The sequence below is a fragment of the Euwallacea similis genome, chromosome 11, assembly GCF_039881205.1.
Source record: "Euwallacea similis isolate ESF13 chromosome 11, ESF131.1, whole genome shotgun sequence".
Taxonomy (NCBI): domain Eukaryota; kingdom Metazoa; phylum Arthropoda; class Insecta; order Coleoptera; family Curculionidae; genus Euwallacea; species Euwallacea similis.
In genome coordinates, this window is record NC_089619.1 from 3,479,408 (window position 1) to 3,505,089 (window position 25,682).

The 25,682-nt window shown below is 34.5% G+C and overlaps 4 protein-coding genes across 7 annotated transcripts in view; 2 read left to right on the forward strand and 2 right to left on the reverse strand.

Moving 5' to 3' along the window:
* Positions 1 to 644: 644 nt before the first annotated feature.
* Cul5 (cullin 5) lies at positions 645 to 4,258 on the reverse strand. The gene is made up of 13 exons (XM_066394987.1): positions 4,038 to 4,258; positions 3,668 to 3,978; positions 3,385 to 3,611; positions 3,108 to 3,323; positions 2,924 to 3,053; positions 2,720 to 2,872; positions 2,568 to 2,672; positions 2,309 to 2,455; positions 2,129 to 2,258; positions 1,921 to 2,074; positions 1,743 to 1,860; positions 1,541 to 1,681; positions 645 to 1,177 (listed from the first exon to the last, which is right to left on the reverse strand). Exons 1-13 carry the CDS (start codon positions 4,044 to 4,046, stop codon positions 694 to 696), a joined length of 2,325 nt encoding a protein of 774 aa, XP_066251084.1. The 5' UTR covers positions 4,047 to 4,258; the 3' UTR covers positions 645 to 693.
* Positions 4,259 to 5,183: 925 nt separating this feature from the next.
* ATPsynO (ATP synthase subunit O, mitochondrial) lies at positions 5,184 to 6,700 on the forward strand. The gene is made up of 5 exons (XM_066395004.1): positions 5,184 to 5,207; positions 5,274 to 5,319; positions 5,446 to 5,660; positions 6,104 to 6,263; positions 6,403 to 6,700. Exons 2-5 carry the CDS (start codon positions 5,293 to 5,295, stop codon positions 6,628 to 6,630), a joined length of 630 nt encoding a protein of 209 aa, XP_066251101.1. The 5' UTR covers positions 5,184 to 5,207; positions 5,274 to 5,292; the 3' UTR covers positions 6,631 to 6,700.
* A 1,015-nt stretch (positions 6,701 to 7,715) lies between these two features.
* Positions 7,716 to 25,682, reverse strand: part of LOC136412107 (uncharacterized) — a 38,031-nt gene continuing 20,064 nt past the window's right edge. Inside the window, exons 2-5 of one of the 4 annotated variants that reach the window (XM_066395006.1) lie at positions 9,958 to 10,073; positions 9,547 to 9,732; positions 8,973 to 9,171; positions 7,716 to 8,914 (exon numbers count right to left, since the gene is read on the reverse strand). In XM_066395006.1, the coding sequence (XP_066251103.1) occupies positions 9,005 to 9,171; positions 9,547 to 9,732; positions 9,958 to 10,054 (450 nt within the window). In that variant the 5' untranslated portion in view covers positions 10,055 to 10,073 and the 3' untranslated portion in view covers positions 7,716 to 8,914; positions 8,973 to 9,004. The remainder of the gene's footprint in view (positions 8,915 to 8,972; positions 9,172 to 9,546; positions 9,733 to 9,957; positions 10,074 to 25,682) is intronic. The other 3 variants (XM_066395007.1, XM_066395005.1, XM_066395008.1) reach the window with 3 other exon arrangements.
* Positions 15,415 to 16,729, forward strand: LOC136412105 (trypsin-2-like). Its single transcript, XM_066395003.1, has 2 exons — positions 15,415 to 15,584; positions 15,745 to 16,729. The coding sequence occupies exons 1-2, from the start codon at positions 15,530 to 15,532 to the stop codon at positions 16,446 to 16,448; spliced, it is 759 nt and encodes a 252-aa protein (XP_066251100.1). The 5' UTR covers positions 15,415 to 15,529; the 3' UTR covers positions 16,449 to 16,729.

The following is a 25,682-nucleotide window of genomic DNA, read 5'->3' on the forward strand; positions in this document are numbered from 1 at the left end:
ACGCGGTAGTTCATTACGAAATTCGATTCGCGGAAAGAGGAATGAAAAGAAAGCGGTTTCATTTGACTTTCCCCTGCTTATTTTTTGCAAATTCTTCCATCAACCAGCGCCAGAAATTATTATTATTATTATTATTTTTTTTTTATCATCGCCAATCGGATCAATTCACCCACTCCCTGCAATCCCTACTTCCCACTTGACTTGCCGAGTGCATTCTTCCTTCGAGACGTTTTTCCAGTTTGCCTCATCGTGCTCAGGAAAGCCTGGGTCCTCTGATCGGTTTTTCTGGCCCACTCCAGCTTTTGAGGTCCTGCCTCCCTTTCCTGGATTTTGGGGAGCTTCTAGTTGCTCAATCTTCGAATTTCGTCGTTCCTGGTTCCAGTTTGACCCCTTCTAAATTTCGCAATTTCGGTTTTTCCTGTTACTTGACTATATTCTCGGATTACGTGGTTTCAGTGAATAAATTCCATTCACCATTTCGTCCAAGAAATGCAAGTTATTCCTGAAAAATCAGAGCTTTTCCTAGGATTTTCGTGAGAAAATCGAGCTTCGGAGGTTATGTTTAGTTCAAACACGGTTGATTTTTGTAACTATCGGGTCTTCGATTGGAATGAGAACGACATAAAAATAAATAAAATTTCGAGTTCTTTAAGTAACAATTGTTTTACTCTTAATCCGACTTTTTTAACAATTCTACGCCATGTAAATAAATGTATTAATATCATCATCATCGCGTCTCATGTATTTGTGCTCAATTAGCCACTCTAACTGTTCTTTGATCATTTTCTTCGAAGGCAAAAACATGTTCTTCAAAATGTCCACTAGCTCGGTCTGCAATGCGGTGTTGCAAATCTTCTTCCTCATTTTCAATATCTTTATAATAGCTTCCTGAGTTCTGAGAATGCGCAATTGCACAATGGATTGATTATCTTCGATCTGTGATCTTTCAGTGCTCAGCTGCAACCTGCCTACCAGATTTACCTTTCCTCGCTTCTGACTTTTTCCGTTTTTAATTAAAGCAAAGTCCTGATTTACCCAGAACACTGTGTGCTCGTCAAAATCTTTGGGAGCGCTGACGCTGGGATGGAATAGGATCAGCTGCTTTTTCAGTTTCGGAAAGGCGACTAGAGACCACAATGTTCTTCTCAGTTCTCCATCTGGAAGCTCTGTTGCTAACCTAAAAAAATTACAAATAAATCAAATTAATAAAACTATTTAAAATAAAATGGCATCAAAATTAATTCATAAAGAATAGTTGAAACGGCATATTGTTTCGTAATTTTTAAGAACCTATGTTTTGGATGTTTTCCTGATTTTCATAATAATAGAGATATTCTGAAAGTCCGTTTGTGTGTGGCCCATTTATATGAAACACACTATATCAGATGAAGGGTAATTATAAAGAAAAAATGAGAACTTGTTAAGATCTCCTAGACTTTTCTGTATTGTACAAAGATGAGCCCAAACATGTCTAGAGATGCCAATGAAAAATACTGAGAAAATATGTTATTTCAATTATTTTTGTGAGCAGTTTATTCACCTAAGATTTTCATAGGTGATTTTATCATTTTGCCTTTGGTTCCAAGCGAATAAAACTGCCATTTGAAACGTGGTAACATCCAAATCGAATTTTCCGCCAGTGGTCGCAAACGTGATTGTGCCATTGCTCATGTGATGATACCTATAACAACCCAAAAAATATAAATTTCCAACACTCAAAATCGAGCCACAAGACTACCTACCATTGTAATTTCCTACCAGAATGCTTCTTTTTATAAAACTCCTCTACTTCTGGTATATAATCCTCTAATTCGACGGGCAAACTAACGGTAACTCTTTCAGATCCCCTCGCCCATGCACCTTAAAATAATAATTAAAATTAATTAAAACAATGCTATAACTCTTCTAACGAACTCAAACCTGCGTTTAAGATTTTAATGTTTATGGCATCGTGTCTTTCGTTTGAAGTCCGGAACTGCGCGTTCAAGTCTTCGCTGACTTTAATGTCTTGAAACATCCTAGCTAATTTATTTACATAATCGGCTGGCATTCCTACTTCTCGTAACCACTCCACCTGAAATGATTCCACCTTAAGCGCACTAAATTCAGCCATTTTCATGAAGCTCACCATATCTTCCTCTTTTTCACTATCAGCGCTAGCATCTAATATAAGTCGTCTGGTTAAGTGGGCTTTGTGATATCTCATAAAAACATCTTTATTTGATACATATTTAAGGACTAGAAGAACATCTTTCAACCTGTAATTATTGGTTGTATGTGAAAAAAAATGTTAATTTAAATCGTCTACCTTGATTCTATTTCATCGGTGGTAAGTCTTTTAGATAATGGCGTCCGCCTAAGAAGCATATCACAGTAATTGGCTAATAATTCTGGACATTTACTTTCAGGAGTAACCATTTTCCCACCGAGATTCCTTCCGGAACTTAATTCTAACCTTTAATGGAAGATAATTGAGTAAAAAAATGATTGTATTTGAAATATGTATAAATATGTTCAATACATTTGAGGTGGATTGTTCAGTTATACATATATGTTTATAATTTTACCTAAATGCTGTTGTATCATTAACCACAGCCTTAAAAGCTTTGTCTCTAGCTGTTAAAAACCGAGGATCATCTGAGAAGGCATCATGAACCAATTTACTAAATTTCCTAGAAAAAGAAAGTAAAACTACTCAATAACTCAATCTTCAACTCACCTAAAAAGTTCCAAGAGCCTCTCAACATATTTTTCAGAATCCTGAGTTATGACCTCAGCAGCTGCTACCATATCAACCAAACCTGCTTGTGTTATATGATTTTCAAGCTCTCTAAGCATTGGATGAACACCTTCTAATACTCTTTCTAAAAGTCTTAAAAAAACTTGAAGATGCTAAAATCAAATCAATGAATGATTTACTTACCTGAACATCAACTGAAGTCTGTCAGTTTCACCAGCTTTAATCAGTGGTGCACATTCAGCAAGAAGAACTGTTAATGGATTTTCTACCAAAACCTTGACACAACATTTAATAACAGCACTAACACTTCCAGCTACAAAAATGCATTAATCATAAATTAACAAAAACAATATTTAACTGGACATGCCTTCTAAATATCTCTTTGCTCTTGCTTCCTCTTCTTTTAACTTGAAATCAGCATACCTCATGTAAGATAGAACACCATTTGCTGTCAACTGTTCTGGGGCCTGAATTTTATAAAACATTTCTGTACTTTGTATATATGCAGCTTCAAAATTCTCCCTATAAATCTCTAATCTATCTTCATTGTTTGAACATAGATTTACATAGGATTCTCTTACACCTATCAACAAGGATGTAAATTAAATAAAACAGTTTTTTAAAGTTACTCTTTGGGTAAATACCTATAACTAACTGAGAATCAAATGCCTCCCCATTTCTCTCAGCATGAACAAGCTTCATGGCACTTTCTTGCAGCCTATGTTTAATATCACTAAATATACTATCATTCCAACTATCAAGCATTAGTTTGCGAACCATACTTTCATCAGTAAGTCCTTTTTTATTATTGTTACACTGCATACTAGAGCTGGATGAAGTTGTTTTCCCTTGTAGACTACATTCCAGCTGCCTATGTGATTAGATGACAAATCAAATCATCAAAAACTCCTGCCTAATAAATCATACCTAAATGGAGTTGGCAAATAATTACACTGGGTAAAGAACTTCCTCCATTCTGCAATATAAGCTTTCAACAGTGCCTCTTCTTGTCTTTGGGCTAATACTCGGTTTTGAGCTTGTTTGATGAATTGCACAATATCTTCGTGTAGGTGATCCCTTAATTTTGCAGGGCCTTTTTCATCCCACAGACAAACCAAATGCACATCATAGAAAAGGTCATGCCACTCAGCTTGAGATACTGGCTCCTGCTTTAGCAACTTTAAAACTATGGGCCCCATTTGAACCCATTTGTCCTCGAATTTCAATTGACCTCTTTCCTAAAATAACGAAACAATTTCATGATTAAATTAAAATGAAATTCTCTGTGGGGCTTTACTTTTAACATTTTTAAGATTAGCGCTTTTACTTGCGGTATACGATTAAACAGGACGTTTTCGGATATGTAACATTACTTGATTACAATTCTGCAATTTGTACGTGTATAAAATGGACCTATTAAGTGCTAAACCTTCTAAAATCTTAGTTTTTTAAAGAATAAAGTTCAATAAACAAAAATTTCCCGTTTTTTAATGTTATTTTTAATTGATGATGACAGTGTTGACACTGACACTATAACCTGTCAATCATTTCAGAAAGAAGACAAATGTTTGATAACTACATCGGAGTTATTGGAGCAGTGCAACTACACACTGCTCTGGGTTAAAAGTAACCGAGAACAACATTTACCATTTACTAAGAGTTCAGACGAAACAAATCTATAACCACTTTCAAAACCTAGAAAAAACGAAAATTAACAATAAATTAAAAAATATGTTAGAGTAAAAAAAAAGTAAATAGTCCCAAAATAAAACAGATAATTGAACAAATTAAGTTAGCTCATCATCTATATTTTTGTTTTTAACATTTTAATTAACAATGATTGAATTGGTGTTAATTTTGTAAGACGGGCACTAGCGAAGAAGTAGCTACTCCACAGAACTTCATCTAATACAATTTAATCGTGCATTCAGTAAAAATGAATTCCCTAAATACCAATTATGACAGCATACATGTTCACGAGCTGATTAAAGAAAAGTTTGACTCGTATGACGTATTCATAGGTATTGTAGGACATGTATCGAGCATATGTTGATTGTAAGTAGATTCAACGCAATTTGAATCAGAAACGTTTTACAGCCTCGTGAGCATGCTCCTGAAATTTAATGTATTTAAAAGACATGTTTTAATGTTGTTATTAAAAATCATAATTCTAAGTAATATCAAAAATTGTTAGAATGGGAAAATTTTTGTTTTTCCAAACTTCAACACCTTGAAGTTTGGAAAATGAAGTAATTTTGAATGCAATGGCGCGAAACATCTTGTAAAGTAACAACCCAGAGGTAAGGGTAGCACTTTTTATTTTCACACTCTCATTCAAAGCGAATTATGACACGTTAGTACTTTTAGAAAGCCCCTTATAAATTTGACGTGACATTTATCTTCTCATTTGACAAATTTTGACATTCACTTTCTGACATTTTCCATTCGAGGTTTTGAGAAATCGACGGTAGGTAGGAATTTTTCTCAAAGGTTTTATGCATTAACTAACAACTATTTCTCTATTATTTTCTAGGTTTTAATATCTGTAAACCATGGCTTCCCAAAAACTCACAATGGCCGTAAGTATCGCCACTATTCATCAAAAATAAATGTTTTCAAAAACTCTTGAACATTAGAGCACAAGTTACATAACTTCCAGTTAGAAAAATATTCGCCTTATAGCAAAAAAACAATCGTATATCTAGATAAGGAAATTCAGTACCAGCAATGCCGTCAGTCAGCTGGTGAAGCCGCCAGTACAAATCTTTGGAATCGAAGGTAGATATGCCACTGCTTTATATTCAGCTGCCAGCAAGCAAAAAACGTTGGAAGCTGTGGAGAAAGATTTGCTTAAGTTGCAGCAATCTCTGAAGAGCGATCCCAAATTTAAGGACTTCATATTGAACCCTACGATTAAAAGGTAAGTAGTTTTCAATGTAATGTTTTAAAATTTCAGGTAAAATATTTATGGAATATTTCTTGGAAACATATGAAACACTGGAAAGTTTAATTAAGAAAATTCTTTAAGTTCTTTTTTTACAAAGGTATAAAAAAATAAATGATACATCTAATATTTTATGTTTGGAAATTTGTGCTTTTCTTAAGTGGTACTGTCCTCTAATAAAAAAACTGAGAAATGTGATAGTTAAACATCAATAAGGTGGCTGTAGTGATAAGTGTAACATTAATGCTGGAAGAATTTCTTTATTGAACAATAAAGTTTTTGAGAAATTTTCGAAAATGGAAAACTTCAGTTAAGAAAATTTTCATTTTAAATCTATAATTTAATGCATACAAATAAAATTGATATTGTTAGTTCAATGGGATTTAGTTTTTTGATAACATTGAAGTAAAATGTTTTAGATCTTCAAAATCTCATGCTATTAAAGCAGTGTCATCTAAGGTTTCTTTAAAACCAGAATCCAGTAACTTACTACAGCTATTAGCTGAGAATGGACGTTTGAAGAATCTGGATGGAGTCATTAATGCCTTCAAAACCATCATGGCTGCCCATAGAGGAGAGGTAAGTGTGTTGCATGTCAAAAAAATCATTTTGTAAAGGTTAGGCTTAGCAAAGCATAACTTGATTCAAAATGGAACATTTGGGCTTTAGTTTATCAAAATATATAGGAAATTATATTTTCTATCATTTTTTTCTTTAGGTATCCTGTGAAGTAATTACTGCCAGAGAACTGGATGCTGAACAAAAAACTAAGCTCCAAGGGGTCTTAAAATCTTTCTTGAAATCAGGCCAGTCCATTCTGCTTAGTACTAAAGTAGATCCCAGCATTATCGGTGGGATGGTTGTGTCTATTGGTGACAGATATGTGGACATGTCAGTTGGCAGCAAGATTAAGAAATATTCTGAAATCATCAGTACTCCCGTTTAAAGAAAGTTGTGCCCTTTATTAATTTTATGTTTATTGTTATTGAAGACATACACTAGATAATTGTAGTAAATTTGTCTTTTTCTTTGTAGTAACTGATATCTGTTCAGGGAAAATATAATGAAGATAGAAAATTTAAGGCTATACAAGGTTTTTCAAATTCGATGGAAATGAATGGGATCTTCAAAATAGTGGACAAGACGCGATATGAAGCCAGTTAAGTGGGGGTTAATTTGGGAGTTTTTTTGTAATTTGGAAAATTTCGACTGATTCGGGGTGTATTCGAAAAAAATCGATATATGCGTAATTTTTCACTTCTCTGAACAAACCTTGTGTTCAACTGTGTATTTACCAAATATTCCTTGCTTAAAATAAAACAAATAATAATATTTAGATCTTCTTACTATTTCTATCTCGGACATGGGGATAGTTGCAACATCGATTAACGGAAAAAAAAAACGGTCGTTTTCAATATGCCATAAACGACGTAGCCAAATCGTTTTCTGACTTCCTGGCTTCCTAACCTGAATTAACAAGAATATATTCAATTTTTTTTTATGAGACTGATAGTTTTTGAAACAACTTAAGTCAATCTGTTATCCTTATGTGTTTTGTAAAATAAATGCGTAGCCATAACTATGGCAAACAGTATAACGGCCTGCAATACTTAGTAGGCTACTCGACCGCACCGACCGTCACTGGCAATTTTATGCCTGCCAGTTTATGGATGTACAACTTTATAGAAACCATTAATTATTGTGTTTGCGTGAAGCCATAATCCTATATCTATACATTTTTTAAATATGGCTGAACCAGCCTGTTGTATATTTACATGCCTTAGTACAAGCAAATATAATGAAATTCTGTTTCTCTACATAACACCAAAAATACCTTTATCTAAAAATCCAGATAAACTCAGTAAGAAAAATTCGGCTTGATTCAGGTTAATTAAGATTTCTAAAGTAACGTCTTATAGCGATATTGGGGAAGAGGGAAGGAGTTCAGTTGGTCGGTGCCTGGACTAATTCCCTCACTACCCGGTTGCCAGAAGACCAAGCTGGGTGTCTTCAGAGATTTCAGCTCGGGAGAAAAAAAATTAGTTTGGGTTAGCTCATGTTAATTCAAAAATATGTTTAAGGTTAATTTGGATGAGTCCTGTAAAATTTACATTTTTCCTAACAATTTAAGATTTTTTAATATGGGTCCTTGAGTTGAGGATGTTAACGTAATAAAGGAGAGACATTTTTCCAAAGGAATTTATTTCTTAAAAACCACAACAATTTTTTTAATTCAGGACTAACTACTATTAAAATTATAACATTTACATCTAACATCTTAGAATTTCAGAAACCTGTTAAGAAGAAACTATGAAAATTCTCAGTTATCATCAGGCATAAATAAATACTGTATGTTTATTTATTGGAAATCTACATAGGCATTTTACTACAATTTTCATAAGTAGATATTATATAAAAATAAAAGCACATTTTAAATTTTTTTCAGGCTGTTTGAACTTCAATGGGGCAATATCATTTCTAGAATATTCCATCATATATCTTTGTTTTTATTTCCTCTACCCATCCCTGTCTTGTTGCCTTTCAGTTCATGTTAGTTGCTGAGAAATATTTTTTGATTAATGTTTATTTTTGACCCTACAAATGACAAGTGCAATTAAAACACAAAACAAAGTAAAAAATGATTAATTGGTTCTTTCATACCAACAAACTACAATATAAAATAGCTTGAAGCTCAAGTATAATAGTCCCTTTTTCGACTGCCTAAAGAGTCATTGAAGCTGGGTCAATAAAGCAATATCCTAGAATTTTAAGGGCTGATTTATAGGGGAGATGCTGGAGTCGATTTTTAGCTGCCAGCTAACACTTAAGAGCGCACTGATAAATCGCCTTTGAACATAGTGAGGACGGGTTGATAGTGCTTATGCATGGGTTGACTTAAGCAGAGAAAAATATTGGTACAAACTTTATACATTTCGTCGAATAGCTGGTATAAAAATTTAATGCATTTTTATCTCATTTTGAATTTACTTAGTAAAGAAAATTTCGAAATGGTATTTTTGGAGAGCCAGCACAAAGTTGCAGTGTCAGGAAGACAAAGTGCTTAGCTCGAATCCGGCTGTTAATGACCTTTAACGAAAGGAAGAGGAATCATTTGGGGTATTATTGGCTCGTTCTCAGGTCGGCCTGAAAGTTCCTGTCAGCTGTCCACATCAATTGAGAATGCGTGAGCGTGAGTGAGGGCGCTCCACAAAGGAGATCTGCAACCAAGTCTAATTACTCAAAGGCGGTAAGACTTTGCTCTAGAAATAAGGGCAGCAAGGTACATACCTCTCAGAACATGCGTCAGTTGTCTCATCTTGCTACCTCGAATGTACTGGTTGACACTCAGTATCAGGCGTCATCATCTCAACCACTGTCTGCTCAGCTTCAGGCTCAGAACGCTCTTCCACGACAGTATCCAGCTCTAACGAAGGAAAGCCTCTGCTCATTGCCCGCTCAGACCGCAGACTAATCGCCCGAGATCGACCTATAAAAACCAATTTTATAGCACAATTAGGTACAAAGGCTGCCCTAATTAATCATCAGACGAGACAGAGCAACCCAAGTTTAAATCTCCGGGATAGAACGAATCTGAAATTCGTGTAGTCAGGTTTATCGTGTCAAAACTAATTTCGAGACATGGATATTTGTGTTGGGAAGTTGAGTCTAAAGTGTCTAAAGCTCATTAACAAAGGTAACCCTGCCTGAAATTTAATTTTCGAAGGCTGGATGAAGTTGCGTAATAGTCTGTGTTTGGAAATCTCTATATGCTAATATGTATAAGAAAACTTTTTAAACTAAAAATTTAAAGAAGCAATGGAAGAGAAAGGGAGAACTGAAGAAGAAAGAGCGCAGTAGTTACCTAAATAGTGTAAAGAGCTGAATCTGACAATAGAGAAAGTACCGTGATCAAAGTCCATGTTCCTTCTACGTGCTTGCTCTCGTGCTAGTTTGGCCCTTCTGCGTAGACAGCAGATGACCAAAAGTGCCAACAGCGGGAAGCCGAAAATGCAGGATATGATGGGGATCACGACAGTCTCAGGAGACACTGAAATTGCCTCATATTAGTGTTGCAGCGCTTTTGAATGATAGTTTTAAAGTTACGATTAACGTAGCTGGTGGTCCTTTAATAGAAGTAAATAGGTACGTAAAATGCTATTTATGGATAGGGAATTTTGTTTCCTGTTACACTTTCTATTATCTTTTTTTTCGATTTAATTTATTCTTAGTTCGGTTATTCTTTATTGCTATGTCATTCTTTATTACTCCTTACCTGTAGGATATATGATGACAACAGGTCTTTTGTTGTGAGAATGCAGATGGGTGGTAGAAACGCTGTGATGACTTGAGGAATTAGAAGTCACAGACATCTTTAACTCGAAGATTCAACTGAAAAATACAGGATATTGCGTTTTGAAGAAATCCTCTACTTAATTCTATTAATATCTCTTCCTTTATTAGGACCAGATAAGCTTCCAGCGCATGAAATGATAAATATGTTTTATACATTTCAGGCGGATTCCTTACTTTTCCTTTTATTTTGCTTGGAAATAATGTCTCACACGCAAGTAGAGGTGACCCACTATTGTCAGTTAAAACCAACTGACAATAACATTCATCCTTTTCTAAAAGCTGTACGACAACCCTTTTAAAAAGGTCGGGTTACACGGTTACACGTTAAAGTGGCTTTACTGCACGCATTTTCGAGCTGAAAGTTACACTTTATCGTAGGTTTACAATGAAAAGTTTTACCGCACGCAACCGAAAGTGGCATGTAATCAAGATTTGTGGGTATTTGTCACTGACTTGCGTGCATAAAAACTTTTTACTGCACGTGTGCGTGCAAAGATTATATCACACCCTAATATTTAATTGAACTTAAAAGACTGTAAAGCATATGTAATATGTAATATATATAATATATGTAATACATATGTGCATTCGTTGAAAAAAATTCGTATTTAACTCGCGCGAAAGCCTCTTTATGTCATTTGATTACTGACCAACCTTCATTTAGCGTAGTTTGTTCAACTGTAGTCAGTCTGCGGTAAAGTATCACTTTCCACGCTTGTTAGGTAAACAACTACTGTATGACCAAAGTTTTTTCTCTGAACCTTCGATTGAATTTATATGAAACCTTTTGAGATTGTAGAACGTACAAGTACAAAGGAACTTAAATAATGGAAAAAGCATTTCTTTGTAATATAGATAACAGACGAGCAATTTCGATAGTTTTTTGTGGGAAACTAATATTATTCGTACAGTCAGAAAAGGTTTTCCATAAGCAGAAAATTGATTTTCAGTACTTGTTGATATTGAAAATGTTCTGCTTTTTCACATCATGATGTATTTCTTTGGAAGAATCCTCAAGAAAGCCTTTTGCCGAAGAAATCCATGCTCGGTTACGATTCACCGGATTTTGAATATTAATATAGTTTAAAATCGGGTGATTTAGATCGGAACGTGTTTTCATTGGAAATCAGAAGTTGAAGAAACGGGGCTAATGGTTCGAAATTCGGTTTGGCTAAACCAGAACTGGTACTTGAACTCCTGGTAAGAATAGCAATGCTATTCTTATTCTATATACTGTACATTTCACGATACTAGCGATATGAAGGGGTGTGTGCTTTTGCGCATCTCCATTTATAGTATACAAACAATGACAGCTGATCTCCATTACGTTTATTTAGTTTTTTGTATACTACAAAAATGGAGATGCGCGGAAGCATACACTCCTTCATATCGCTAGTGTCGTGAAATATACTGTATGTTCAAAGAGTGATCAATTCGCCCAAAAAAATATAGAATATATTTCCAAAACAATATTGGAACGTAGCAAGCACTCGAATAAGATATTTGGCCAGGAATTGGATAACGCGTAGTAACTTTATATCACGCTCTTGCCTTAATATCTGTTGAACTTCCTCTTTTTCTTTATTACTTTTTATTTTTCCCAATCGTGCAATTTTCATAAAACAAGCAAATTCCCCCGAAGAAACATTTTCGAAAGAAAGAACCCCTGTTATAGCCCAATTTCGTAACATTCTCTTACGCATTCTCTTTCCGCAAAGGGCACTTTTTTCCGGACCAGAAATCATAACTTCCTCGTCCCTGTTTCAACTTCAATCAGCGCTTCTATACGTACAAACTCAATTTAGAGTCTCACTTCAATAACTTTTCGGATGCTTACAAATAGCCTTTCGGAATATTTGAACTGAAGAGTCCAAAATTTCGTTCTCCATGTAAAATGGATCGCCTTCTCGCACCCCCGCTCTGTGTGCGGCTTGAGCTGAATACCAGTTGTTGAGGATTAGGATTCGATATTGGCAATCAGAGAGGAAAATTTGCATTTCTTGCAATTTGCGGCGATGTAGAACCCTTATCGAAATTCGGAACGAGCAAAGAGGGAATCCGATGACAAATACCTTTGATCGGCACATTTCAAGGCTATCTGTCAAGCTTCTATTCATTTCGTGCATGTTTGGCACGATAATTTCCGAAATTACACCTCCACTCACGTGAGCTGTTGATCGAATGCCCGATCAATAGACAAAGACCGATAGTGCCATAATTAACTATATAGAGCCGGGTTTGGAGGACCGAAAATCGTTTGGGAGATTGGCCACAGGAAATCCCGATAATTTAGAGCGATTTTGAGGTCAAGAGGGGGATGGTCCAGGTTTAATATACATAGAGAAAAATTGCTCAGTGGAGTAACGAAGAGGTATCTGAGCCTTGGCGATTGCCACTGAAACTGCCCTTTCATCCGATTTTTAGTGGGAATCGAAGTTCAAACAGAAATCGACCACCTTCGCCACTTCACGGCTTCCAGCTTGAAATTGCTATCGAAATTGCTATTAATCTAAGTTCCAGTAATTTATTACCGTAATTCCAACCTCAAGCTTGCAAACCTGAAACCTGAAATGCCCCGTTTCCCTTCCAGTGCCACTTCTGGAATTACTCCTTTATTGTCGCATACTTTGCTTAAGCCTTAATGGGAAAGGGGTTTGTCTGGAAATCGGTCAGATTATTTAAATGTCATTACCATTAGCAATGTGTTTACGCAAAGGCTAAATAAATCCAGATTAAATTGCTCCGGAATAATACGATCATTTATAACCTAAATAACTGATGCAGAACAGGAATTGTCCATCCAGAGCAATTTCCATCACAACGTCCGTATTTAACCATCAGTTAGATGCCGGAAGCTTCTCAGAATTCAGGAGATATCTCAAAAGGCTGAGGTAAACAGATTCTGGATGGTTGAAATTAAGGAAAATCTTTGCCTGACTTGCCCCCGCGAGCTAAATATTTGGCCTGGCAACCAGTCAAGCAAAACTATCCCTGTAATTCTTACCAAACAAAGGCTGAGTTGTATATTGTTAATGAAGTATTGATTTGCTTGTTTGGGTTTTTGGGTTAGGTTGACCTCTATTACGTTGATTACGATGGAGTCACTAAAAAGGGGAACGCAAGCTGGGATCATACAAGACTGGAAAATGCAAATGAGAGGTCTGGCTCTCAAAATAGCTTTTAAATGCTTTTTTTGTCGATGGACGAGGAAGTTATCTATTTCGAACCGTACTACTTTTAGATGATTTCATTATCCACCTCCATGTTTGGACCAACACAGTTTTCTGTTCCGAGAACTGTTCCGGGTAAGCCATGACTTGAAAATGGGTTTCTCTCAGCAATTTGCAGCATTTTGCAATTTGAAAAATAAGTAGAAATACAGACGAATCGGTTATTTAAAAACCTACTACTGACTCTCGTCTGTTTTAATTAAATCCACTTGTCCAACTTTGAAAAAATGTAAATTAGTGTTCCAAGCCTATATAGAACAAAAACTGTTTCTTGCCTTTTTTGCCACGAATTGACCTAATTTTGAAGCAATCTAAATTACTGTCTCATTAACTATTCCGGATCTGCTTTACGAACCAATTCTACCTGAGTAACGTTTAGTTTTTATAATACTTTGCGTACCAAACCCATTGCTACACTCTTTTTTTCTAGCTCAGAAGATCGAGAATAACGGTTCCAACTGGTCTTAGTGTGTTTTCATACTACTTCATAATATTGTCTTTTTATCGTCGGAGTAACATTACTTGAAGTTTTTTTAATTGGTTTTGTATGAGGTAGAGATAGGTATTTTGAAACAAAGATGGGCGTTACAATAGTTCATAATTTGCTTTAAAATTTACTAACCCAAATGTGAAACAACGCGAAAACTGGTTTAAACTTTTTTAAAATCTATTATCATATACGTATCCAGTGCTCGGAAACCTGGAAACCGTGAGTTATATAATAGAATGATTCTATTATTCCAATAGTTATTAGCGAGATCATCCAGTTAGAAGGAAAAATCATCCTTCTAACTTACAAACTCCTGATTGCTGTTCCAGTTGAACGGATAAATGGAAGTTTGGGCCAGTTTATCTTAATATATTTTTATACTAAATCCATTATAGAAATATTCTTTTATGGTCCAAAATATCTAATCAATTTTAAGTATTTTGACATATACTTTTATGGTCTTGAACTGTTCCAAGTTTGCTTTAAAATTAATTAAAATATCATGATAACTGTTTTGAAATCAATCCTGGAGAATTTCACATACTAAATCCCATGCTCTGCTGTACATATTGATCTGCCGTGATAAACAAATAATTCCTCTCTTGGAAAGACAGTTTTAACTTTTGTGCGTAAACCTAAATTAGCGTTTCATCAGTCATTAGTCGAATAAAATTGTTATAAATTCTCTATAAATCTAGTTAAATTATAAATGAATTATATCATAATTTATTTATTATTTTATATAAATTCGTTGGGATTATAAATTAATTATTCCAAAATTGAGGAATATTAAAAATGGTGGTTCCAACTAATATAGGGATAAAGCCATCAAAAATGTGCTGAAAATTAATTTAAAATTTTAAAAATAATTTGTTTTCGAACGAAAATGGTTGGAACAATTATTTGCCAGCTTAAATAAGCATCTAAAATGTGTCGGTTTGGTGCAAAATGAAATCGTTTTGATCTGAAGAAATGTGAATATCTGAATCAATAATTTGGTCCATCAAATACCATCATTTAGTAGCAATTTTTAAATTAATTTCTCCATCGCCTAGCTCCTGGAATGACTCTAGGAAGTGTTACTTGAAAATCCAAATTACTTCCCTAAAAGTTCTTAATCATCAGAAAATACTTCTTTTTAAACCAAAAATATCCAAAATGTCCGTTTCATCATTCCATAGCATGCTTTAATGTTACATTTTCATTTATCTATACCTTCGAAATTGTTTACTTTAGTATGAAGTCGATTTATTCTTCAAGGAACTTGTAAACTGATTAGGCAGTTAATTTAAAATGAATTATTCATGCAAACCACTTCAAACATTTAGTGTAACTTTGAGCTGATGTTCATCAAGCATCTCCATTCGTGAGAAATGGCTATATTGTATGGAACAAAGCTATTATGATATAAGTAGCGTTGGAGATTGTGTACTTTAGGAGTTTTATCTTTTGATGGGGATGATGGAAATCTCGACAAGATATGGTTTGCTTGCGATGCATGGAATTGTATTATCTAAGACATTCGTTAAGTTAAATTAAAAAATGTTGAGTATTTCATATGATAAATACCTTAAACTCGTCTCAAAATCGTTATCTGTAAGAGGAAATTTTGTCATGTTTCAGATTACCAAGTTTTGAAGCATGTGAACATTGATCACTAGTGTATGTATCTGTAAAAGTTAATACGGTTAGTTCTGGTTCTATTCATTATTAAGAACCAATTAATTCATTAGTTAGTGAACATTTTAGTGCTAAATAATTTATAAATAATTATGCCATATAAAGTTAGAAATATATTTTTATGTAATATCTGTATTTTGATTGCTGGTGAGTATCAGAACCTCTGTTAGAAATACAATTCAGGAAGAATGGTTAGAAATAATTTTTATTGCTTTCCAATGCTGTTTCCTTACACACTCATTTTTTGACTCAAACCACGACTTATATGTCAATCTTTCAATTTACTAATAACAATTTTCATTTCCAGCCTCATATGCTGCATCATTCACTGTTCCTTTAGAAATAGTAAATGGAATTTCGGCTAACATATCCGACTACCCCTACGTAGCCCTGCTCAGAATCCAAAACTACCCCTCCTGCGGAGCATCCTTCATATCAAACACCACCCTTTTAACTGCCGCCCACTGTGTGCAGACTGTTGATATTCAAAATTTGACCATTCAAGTAGGATCATCAGTAGCGTCAGAAAATCCTTCTGAGATCATTCAAGTAAAGTCCAAAATCCCTCATGATCTTTTCTGTACCGATGCTCAATGTCTAGATTATGATATTGCTGTAGTTACTATTGTCTCTGCACCTCAAAACTTTGATGTTGTTCCAGTAAAATTGAATGAGGCTAGAATCGTGACTGGAATTTTGGGCACAGTCCTTGGGTGGGGGTATGATGGGGTAAACGAGGGTGAATTGCATAAGCTAGAAGTACCCATCAAAGACAATTCGGAGTGCTCTGAGGTCTACTATAGTGATATCAATTTTAGTGAAAGGATGATGTGTGCTGGTGGACAAGGAGGGGATTATTGTTGGGGTGATTCGGGAGGTCCCCTAACTGTAGACGACATTCTTGTAGGGATAGCTACATGGTCCAGTGGGTGTGGAGAAGATAATAAGCCAGGGGTGTATGTAAATGTCTCTGAATTTAGAAGCTGGATTCAGGAAAATACCGGAATTTAATGTGTTTGGAACTTTTTCTCATACGGTATATTTCGGGAGGAAAAGGAAGTTTTTTAAATGTGTCTTCAGAAGGTCAAAATATGAAGTTAATATGTTGCAATTCGATTTGCCCAATTGTGGAATTGAATAATATGTCGGTTTATTTTTTCTTACTTTGACCTTCTGAACGCATCTTTCAAATATTTTCCGTTTCCCTGAAAGCACTCCTCTATAAGACATCCACAACTATATCTACTGTATAATATAAGAGTTTCAGGCCCAAAACATATTTTCGTTACCCATTGAACCCATCGAATGCGAGAGTAACAATAAATTTTATTTCTTTGTCGGAGAGCACGGAACCTCTTGGGACTGAAGGCAAAATCCATATAAAATAAAGCTGACCTTATACTGGGAGAAAAACTGTTGAAAAGGAGTTCGAGAATTCCTCACGTAGTTTTTGCAAAACCTATGGGTAATATTGGATTATCATGGAAAAAATGTATGGATTTCCTTAGAGAATACCGAAAATAACTGAAATTTAACTTAATATTTAAGACACACTAGAAGAACTAAAAAGAATATCTTTGAAATGTTTACAAGAAGAATTGATAATTACAATTTTTTAGGTAAGTGCGATTCTTCCAAAGCAATATTTCATGAATGAGGATCAATCAAAACTCCATATTTATAGCTAGGAGTGCATGACTACGTCTTTCTATAACTCCAAAAGACTTATATACGGAAATGTTCTTGAAAGTTGATAATGCATACTTAACTAACTTGAATTTAATATGAATCAACTTTATCTCAAAAACATCACTTCGCAAGATCTCCAAAAGTCTAAGAGTTAGAACTTAAAATTTCTAACGTGAACCTACCAGGGGTTTATGTAAATGTCTCCGAATTTGGAAGCTGGTTTGGCGAAAGTACAGGAATTTAATCCATTTGCAACTTTGTCTTTCATAAGACTTTCTCAACGGTACTTATTGCATAATATATGAGTTTTAGGCTCAAAAGACACTTTCGTTTCCCACTGTATCGAATGTGATCAAAGTGGGAATAAATTTTATCTTTGTGCCCGAGACGACGAAACCTCTTGTGACAAGGAGAAGGCAAATGGCATATAAATAGTCCACATCGGAATGTCTTAAAGTTTATGAGTGCCTCTAGCACAAGAGGGATCCATTCATGGTCTCAAGAAGAATTGAATTTTTATTGCGAATGGGAAATTGAAATATTTTATGCACCTTTGGGAATTTTGATGTTAGGAAGATCATGAAAATAATGTAGTGGTTAAAATACAGTGCAAAAGTTCACAAAAAGAATTACCATCGAAATACAACCTTAAACTCTGCACTAAGCGCCGTCTAAGTTTTAATTAACAGGAATAATATATCTCAAAGATTAGGAAGGCGCCTCGAAACGAGTGAAACTTTATAGAATTATCATTATCAGTTCAGAAGAAAGTTTTTGCGGAGAATTTAGTCCGGTAAATTGAAAAAGTTTGAGTTCGTAAGCGTTCCGAACCGAGACATTTTAATGAGATTGTAACGCTCTTCTGTTGAGCTAGATTGCTTTAAATGTTGTGCAAATGTCATGGTGCGGAATAAATTGATTCCGCACCATAACATTTCCTCCGCTAGGACCTCGTCTCGCCTTAATTGCATCCATTAGCGTTATTAAGGTTGTAACCAATTTTTGAACATTTTATTTTTTGGTTTAAACACTGATTCGGGAGAAAATCGTTGAAAAACAGCTATTAGTTTTCATTTGATAGTCAAATTAACATGATTTTCATCAAGAAACAACAAAAATTTTCCATATTAAAAGGTATTTTATTTAATCAGTTCTAATCTGGCCTATTTTTACATGTTATCATAAGGTTAGCTAGGTTAGCTGCAGTTAGTTTCGGTTAATTTCGTGGAACTCGGGTTTTATGAAGTTCCTATACCAGATGTGACAAGATGCGTTTTCTTAACCCGTGAGCTTAGTTTCCCCAAACATTTTATGGATAATTATTTTCTAGGTCTTTTAGCCCCTTCATTATCCTATTTCTGTGAGTCTTAGTTTCAACATATTGTTCTTGTTTGTTAATATTCTCTAAGGAAGTTCTTAGGTGGCGTCCATCATAATTTATTAGCCCCATCGTGCTTAAGTTTTGTCGACATTGCAATATACAGGGTGAGTCTTAAGTAATGGGACACAGAGCAACGATGGATTTATAACATAAAAATAATGCAATATAGCTAAATTTATGTTATTCCAAAAGTTGATAATAACTGAGATACAGGGTGCCAAAGTTGAAAAATGAAATCAAATTTTCTTTAATATCTCTGGAACAGTTCGGACTAATTTCACGAAATTTCTTATATAGGGGTTTTTGGAGATGGTCAATTCAAATTTATCGACGATTTCGGTGTAACTTCTAGATTGTGCCACAATCGACAATTAGGAGTCATTTAAACCATTTAAACTTTTTTGTGCCACGGTGTATGTCATTTGGACTCATTAAAATTTGTTCCCCTACCTTTTCTAGTTAAAAAAGTTATACCTTATTGGTGTCGCTAGGAGCAACGGTTTTCGAGAAATTCAATTAAATAACTTAAATTCCCATTTTTTCTACTTGTTGACATGTAACAACATAATTTTTTTGTATTGTTAAAAAAGCACAAAGATAATATGAAAACAATTTAATACCGTAGTTGGTCTTCTATTGACATATTTATTTAAGTTCCAAACGAATATTTTAACAATAACAAAAAATTAAAAATTAAACATATCTTCCTGTGACAATAAATGTTCGACGTGTCCACCATTTACTTGGATACATTTTGCAATTCTTTTACAGAACGACCTCTTTATTTTAAATAGCAATTGTTCATTCCGAAATAATGTGGCTGCATTTTGAATTTTGTTTAATAATTCTTCAGGTGTATTTATTGTATTTTGGTAAACCGAAGATTTCATGTAACCCCATACACAAAAGTCCATAGGATTGAAGTCGGGGCTCCGTGGGGGCCAGGGTATTTCAAATCCACGTCCTATACAACGATTGGCAAAACGTGTACTTAAGAAATCCCTTACTGGGCGGGAAAAATGTGCGGGTGCACCATCTTGCATAAAAAACATTACTTGCCTTAAATTCAGAGGCACATCATCAAGAAGGTTCCCTAGTTCATTTTGGAGGAACTCTAAGTACAGAGGACCATTCAATTTGGGTGGTAATACATAGGGTCCTACGAAATAGTTGTCAATAATCCCGCACCAAACATTTATTTTAAATTCGTGCTGAAAGTGGCGTTCAGTAGTTAAGTGAGGGTTTTCTGTGTCCCATGCATGTTTGTTACGGTGGTTAATTATACCTCGACGGGTAAAAGTTGCCTCATCCGTAAAGAGGACCTTATTTAAAAACAGTGGATCTTCATTCTGGCACATACGAAAGAAGTTACAAAATTGCAATCTCGCTTGAAGATCGACTTCACATAAGTTTTGTACCGGCGTAAAATGGTACGTGTACAGTTTCTCTTCATGAAAAATTCGCACTACTGATTTTTGACTTACTCCTGCACGTGCTGTCATACGCCTTGTGCTTATTTCTGGGGTATCAACAACGCCTTCTAGAATTTCTTCTTCTTGCTCTGGTGTAATAATTTTCGGGCGCCCAAGGGTTTTTTTTTATGTTGAAATGAGCCGGTCTCACTCAATCGATCGTAAATTCTTTTAATCGTTTTAAAATTTGGTTGTTGTCGATTTGAGTACATTTCGAAATAACGTTGACAAGCTTGACGCCCGTTATAATTTTCTTGGGCGTATACACACACCATATCTCTCATTTCAACATTAGAATAATTATTATGTCTCGGCATTTTAATTAAATTGTAAATTTATTTGTATACTTCACAAACACAATGCAGTGAAACTGAATTTTTGTTTGACATATCTTTGTTTTGATATGTTATATCATTCATTTGTTATATCATAGACTACTAAGATAAAGTAACGTCGTAATTTTTTTTGTTATTGTTAAAATATTCGTTTGGAACTTAAATAAATATGTCAATAGAAGACCAACTACGGTATTAAATTGTTTTCATATTATCTTTGTGCTTTTTTAACAATACAAAAAAATTATGTTGTTACATGTCAACAAGTAGAAAAAATGGGAATTTAAGTTATTTAATTGAATTTCTCGAAAACCGTTGCTCCTAGCGACACCAATAAGGTATAACTTTTTTAACTAGAAAAGGTAGGGGAACAAATTTTAATGAGTCCAAATGACATACACCGTGGCACAAAAAAGTTTAAATGGTTTAAATGACTCCTAATTGTCGATTGTGGCACAATCTAGAAGTTACACCGAAATCGTCGATAAATTTGAATTGACCATCTCCAAAAACCCCTATATAAGAAATTTCGTGAAATTAGTCCGAACTGTTCCAGAGATATTAAAGAAAATTTGATTTCATTTTTCAACTTTGGCACCCTGTATCTCAGTTATTATCAACTTTTGGAATAACATAAATTTAGCTATATTGCATTATTTTTATGTCATAAATCCATCGTTGCTCTGTGTCCCATTACTTAAGACTCACCCTGTATATATATAGTATATATTTAAATTGATTTTTATTTTATTCTCTCAAATGTCAGAAACTGATCATTGGCATCCTTAGTTATTTTTTGAATTTCATTTGATTCTTCTTTATATTCTCTAAACAACTCCTTGGATTTTTTTAATCATAATTCATTATAACCCTTGACATTTGTTAGTTCCACAAGGAATTAACAATTTAGATTACCGGATTGTTCTCATGTGAAGCAATATTCTCGACTTTCTAAGTTATTATCAAAGAACTCCTCAAGTTTAAATTGAAGATATAAACTTGATAGACATAAACGCCCCTCTCATTTATTCTGAATTCTGCGACTGAGCCATGGAATATTTTAATCTGTTTTGTGGTGTATTATCTGTGGATTTGAAATGTGTTTCTTAAACATTTTTCAGATTATTCTTCAATTTTCAGATGGTGTAATATTAATTTTTCGATGTTTGTTCATATCTTACTAGATTGCTATCATGTCTAAGGGAGCTCAGCTCACTAAATAATTATTCTCTAAGAATTTCTCAAGTGGCTTTTTTAGATGGTGATTCATCAAATTCCCCTTCAGTATTATTTTGGGATGTCATGACTATTCCTTTGGATATTTTTGAATTACATTGAAATGTATTCTCTGAGGATTTGATGAGTGTGAAATAAATTTTTTAAAGTATCCCAAATTATTCTTGAGATTTTAATTCATAAAATTATCATTCTATGGTATTCGTTTAAGTAAATCTCGATTACCCTTTCCAAGTAGCTACATGTTCTTTAAGGTATGTGTGGGTGTTTTTAGATAAACGCGTTTAATGATTATTTTTGTGTCTTTTTATCTTAGAAGGTGTGTGAGAAATTTCAAGAAGAACTAAATTTGTCGTTGATAGCTAGATGGGTCGAGTATTGAGATATCAAGGTATCTATTTATATTTGTGAAGTTTTGCTAGCTGATCTGAAATTGACCACATATTTTATTTATTTAAATATTTTTTTAAACATTAAGATGTAAACGTCATAACTATGTCCTTCACCCATATCTAATATATTACAAGTCTCATTTCGTAGCGAAATTAAATCCTCGCTACATCAAAGTTTCCGAGAAAACTGTTTTTCTTTTCTGTGAGGATCCTCGCTCATTCAGAAGTTGTGGGGTTTTAATAACAAAAAATTTTTGAATTTTTTCATGGCCATTAGAAGTTTGCTCTTTCATAAAGCTGCCATTATTTCATTGCCCCGAGTAGTTTTGCAACTCTCGATCTTCAACGAGGCACATAATCAATTTAAAACGACATCAAAGCATAGCAAATAGGGTTGTTAATATCGTTGTAAGTTGAGAGTACTGTTTTAGTAAAGTGCTTCTTGTTCGTTAGGGCAAAGCCTTGTCCATTCCAGCTTTATATTTGTTGCATAGAAGAATTTATGTCAAGTAAAGATAGGAGGCAAGGGATTCCTTACAGCGCAAAATTCTTTTGTTGAAGCCGGAAAATATGGTTTTTTGTTATGCTAAAATACTCAAAAACTTCTTTTAAGAACACATTCTTTTCATTCTGACCTTGATTTAAGCCAGCAATAAATCAACCCGAACAGTGTCCATTGTTGAAGATGAAAGATACTTGAAACTTACAGCTTTCCCTATTGAAAATTGCCGGTTTATTCATTTTCGACAGCGACAGATTGTGTTATGATTCATATTGTCTTGTTTGCGCTTAAGGGCTTTCTTCAGGGGCTTTGTGCCCTTTTCTGGGCAAAATTTAACGAATAGTAGGAGTGAAAATTATTGTAATTGGACCATTTTACAAAGAAGAGAAAACGTTATTGTGTTTGATCATAAATTGCGCCTGTAGTATCAATCAATGTTGTGGGTTTTTGAAGCCATGTAATTATTATGTTAGTGTTTTATGGAAAATGGCTCTTATATGGCAGTAATTTCGATCGATTTGTGTTTGACTATAGCGAAAATGGGTCCTGTGCAAACTTGGATAACTAAATTTATGCATTAAAAATAGGATTTGAGACTATGCGATCAACATATAGATAAGTAATTCAATTTTGGGGTGCAGAGAATCTCATTTAACACTAGAGAAGACTTAATGGAGAGAACAGTTTAAGAAGTTTAGATTCGGGAGAAGCTCTAATTAAATAATAAACATCTGAATTTAAAAAAAAGAACTGGAAAATAATGCTCTGTTTGAAATTCAGGTTTCCAGGGGGATTCATTTTATTGGCAAAATTATGACTAATTTGATCTAGTTTGAGGATCTAGAATTGTCAAATTACTTCCGAAACCAAATTCTTCAAACAACAGTTGCAGGTCATGTCAAAGGACACGTATCCAAAAAGAGCTTTCAAAGCAAGATAATCCAAAGTAAATGCATTTACTCACCTTTCCAGTAATTTAACTGCTAAACTGGGATTACATCAGACATCCGCAATTCTGCAAAAGTTTCAAAACCATTGACACTGATGTCCGAAACTCCAATATTTACTATCACAGTTTCTAGCGGCTTGAGGCCATTTAAAAACCACATGGCTTTTGGTAAGTTTACTTGACTTGTAACGAACCAGCAAAACAAACTTATTTTAAATGAAAACCGGAAACTCGAATAGCTCTTTGTTTAGGAATGCGTGATTAAATTTGGAAGGAAATGTTTCCAGCCTTTTAATGTTAGTAAATTTTCGGTCTTATTACGGTTTTAAAGTCAAATGACGTTAAGCAATAAAATGTTTTATATTTTTATTTATTATTGGCTGCGAGAACAGCCTTGAATACTAAAAAATTAAATACAGGCCGGAGTAGGAGTTTTCACTATATCAGTATTAATAATTTTTCTTCATCAAAAATGCTCTTTTTTTATCTATGGCTTCTGCTATTAAAAAAGCAATTTTATTCAAATTAAAAATTTAATAATACCTAGAGCAGGATGAAAGCAATCTACATGAAATTTCCCATGTTCGAAATACGAACATATTCTATATTTGCGAGACGTAAATATCAAGCTACAACAAAACTAAATATCGAAGGGAACATTAAACAATGGCGGTGCACTGTTTGCAGTTGGAAGTTTTATTGTTGCCTGCATATAACATTTCCTACTGTTTAATGGTTTAATCGATAAAGGAGTGCCGAGCTTGTTTTATGATTTACTGCTTATTTTCTGGACAGTTCATATTTACGACATTATAAGTCATGTGCATAAGAACTATAATTCAGAATGATAGTGAGCGAAACTGTTACAAAAAATTGTAAAACTCTCAGTCCTTATCCCTGCAATATATATATATAATTATTTATGTAATAATTTATATAGTTCGATATATTACTGAAAATGCCTGCAGAGCCCCTGAAGACATCATCTAATCTTGTTATAAGTTTCTTGGCTGGTAGGTGCTTCTCTATGATTTAACCGGGTATAAACACTAGAAACTAGGAAGGTAAATTATTCGAAGCGAGCGGTAATGGCAAGTACGGGCCAATCGGTAAACTTGCACGGGGCGGCGGCTTGGAAAAGGGCAACCAACTTCAAAAATAACCAGAACCTCATGGCAGGAATTAGCAGGAAACTGACGCTATTGCGTATATCCACATATCGAACCAGTCCAACCGCGGTGGCAATGGCAATCGCTCGTCTGCCACAAACCAATTTAGTCGTGGAAAAAAGATTTCTGCTTCTTCGTCGAAAAATTAGAGACGGAGTTTATAAAGAGAAGAAAACACAAATGCGAAACTATACTTTGAACGAATGGCAACTGCGTCGGCAAAAGTATACAGGGTGGACGAAGTGGTTCATCCCAGACGTTAAGTGATGGGTACAAGCAAAACACGGTCAAATAGAACACTATCTCTCCCAAGCCATGATCGAACACAGTCTGTTCGGCACGTGTCCGAAAACAATCGGTAAACAGATCAGGATAATTGTTGGTTCTGTGGAGAAATCGCCACTCCGGAGTATCACATATTCGAATGTGGCCAATTCCGGAACGAAAGATAAGAAGCAAATGCTAAACACGGATGAAATATCACAAAAGAAGATATCGAAATCTTGCTTACAAGTTACAAAAGAAATTACGGTGTAACAAAAAAACATTTAAAGGTGTCATGAATGCAAAAGTTGAAACCGAAAGAAGTCGGAATTAAAGACCGAAATGGAGTCCTTGAAATAATGCGGGGGGGGGGGGGGGGGAGTAATGGTGGTACCGGGGAAGAAAGAAGAAGTTTAGTTAGTCGGTGATCCTGGAAGGAAGCCATTGAAACACTAGGTGGCCAACCGAGATTGCCTTTCAGCCAAGCCCATATGTTGAATTCTCTAATCCTTTTTTTAAGGTAGGTAAACTATGATAAATCAACGTAGATTAATTAAAATGAAGAGGAATAATTGAAGAGTCGTAAGGTCCCCAGGAAGCTGCCGTTTTCTCAAAATTTTCCAACATTTAAAGGAGTCTTTCTACTGTCAGTTTTTAGAATGGCTATTGTACTAAATCATTTAACTGGTTTAGGTTCTACAAAATCATCTTGGATTGATGGAATACAATTGGTTACTACACAACGAGAATAGTTGTGCTTTAAGAAAAAAATATTTCTTCTAAAACTTCAATTCCACCGATGATTCTCCAAATCAGAAAAAATAAGAGGAATCAACTAAGTGAGAAGTGCGCGATT

What these genes read in the sequence shown, in the direction of transcription:
- LOC136412105 (XM_066395003.1), top strand. Translation starts at nt 15,530, where the DNA reads ATGCCATATAAAGTTAGAAATATATTTTTATGTAATATCTGTATTTTG. An exon ending in TATCTGTATTTTGATTGCTG is followed by an intron (nt 15,585 to 15,744) that starts GTGAGTATCAGA and finishes TTTCATTTCCAG; the next exon opens with CCTCATATGCTGCATCATTC.
- Cul5 (XM_066394987.1), bottom strand. An exon ending in TATTTGCCAACTCCATTTAG is followed by an intron (nt 3,612 to 3,667) that starts GTATGATTTATT and finishes CTAATCACATAG; the next exon opens with GCAGCTGGAATGTAGTCTAC. An exon ending in TGATTCTCAGTTAGTTATAG is followed by an intron (nt 3,324 to 3,384) that starts GTATTTACCCAA and finishes CCTTGTTGATAG; the next exon opens with GTGTAAGAGAATCCTATGTA.
- ATPsynO (XM_066395004.1), top strand. Translation starts at nt 5,293, where the DNA reads ATGGCTTCCCAAAAACTCACAATGGCC. An exon ending in TTGAACCCTACGATTAAAAG is followed by an intron (nt 5,661 to 6,103) that starts GTAAGTAGTTTT and finishes AAAATGTTTTAG; the next exon opens with ATCTTCAAAATCTCATGCTA. An exon ending in TGGCTGCCCATAGAGGAGAG is followed by an intron (nt 6,264 to 6,402) that starts GTAAGTGTGTTG and finishes TTTTTTCTTTAG; the next exon opens with GTATCCTGTGAAGTAATTAC.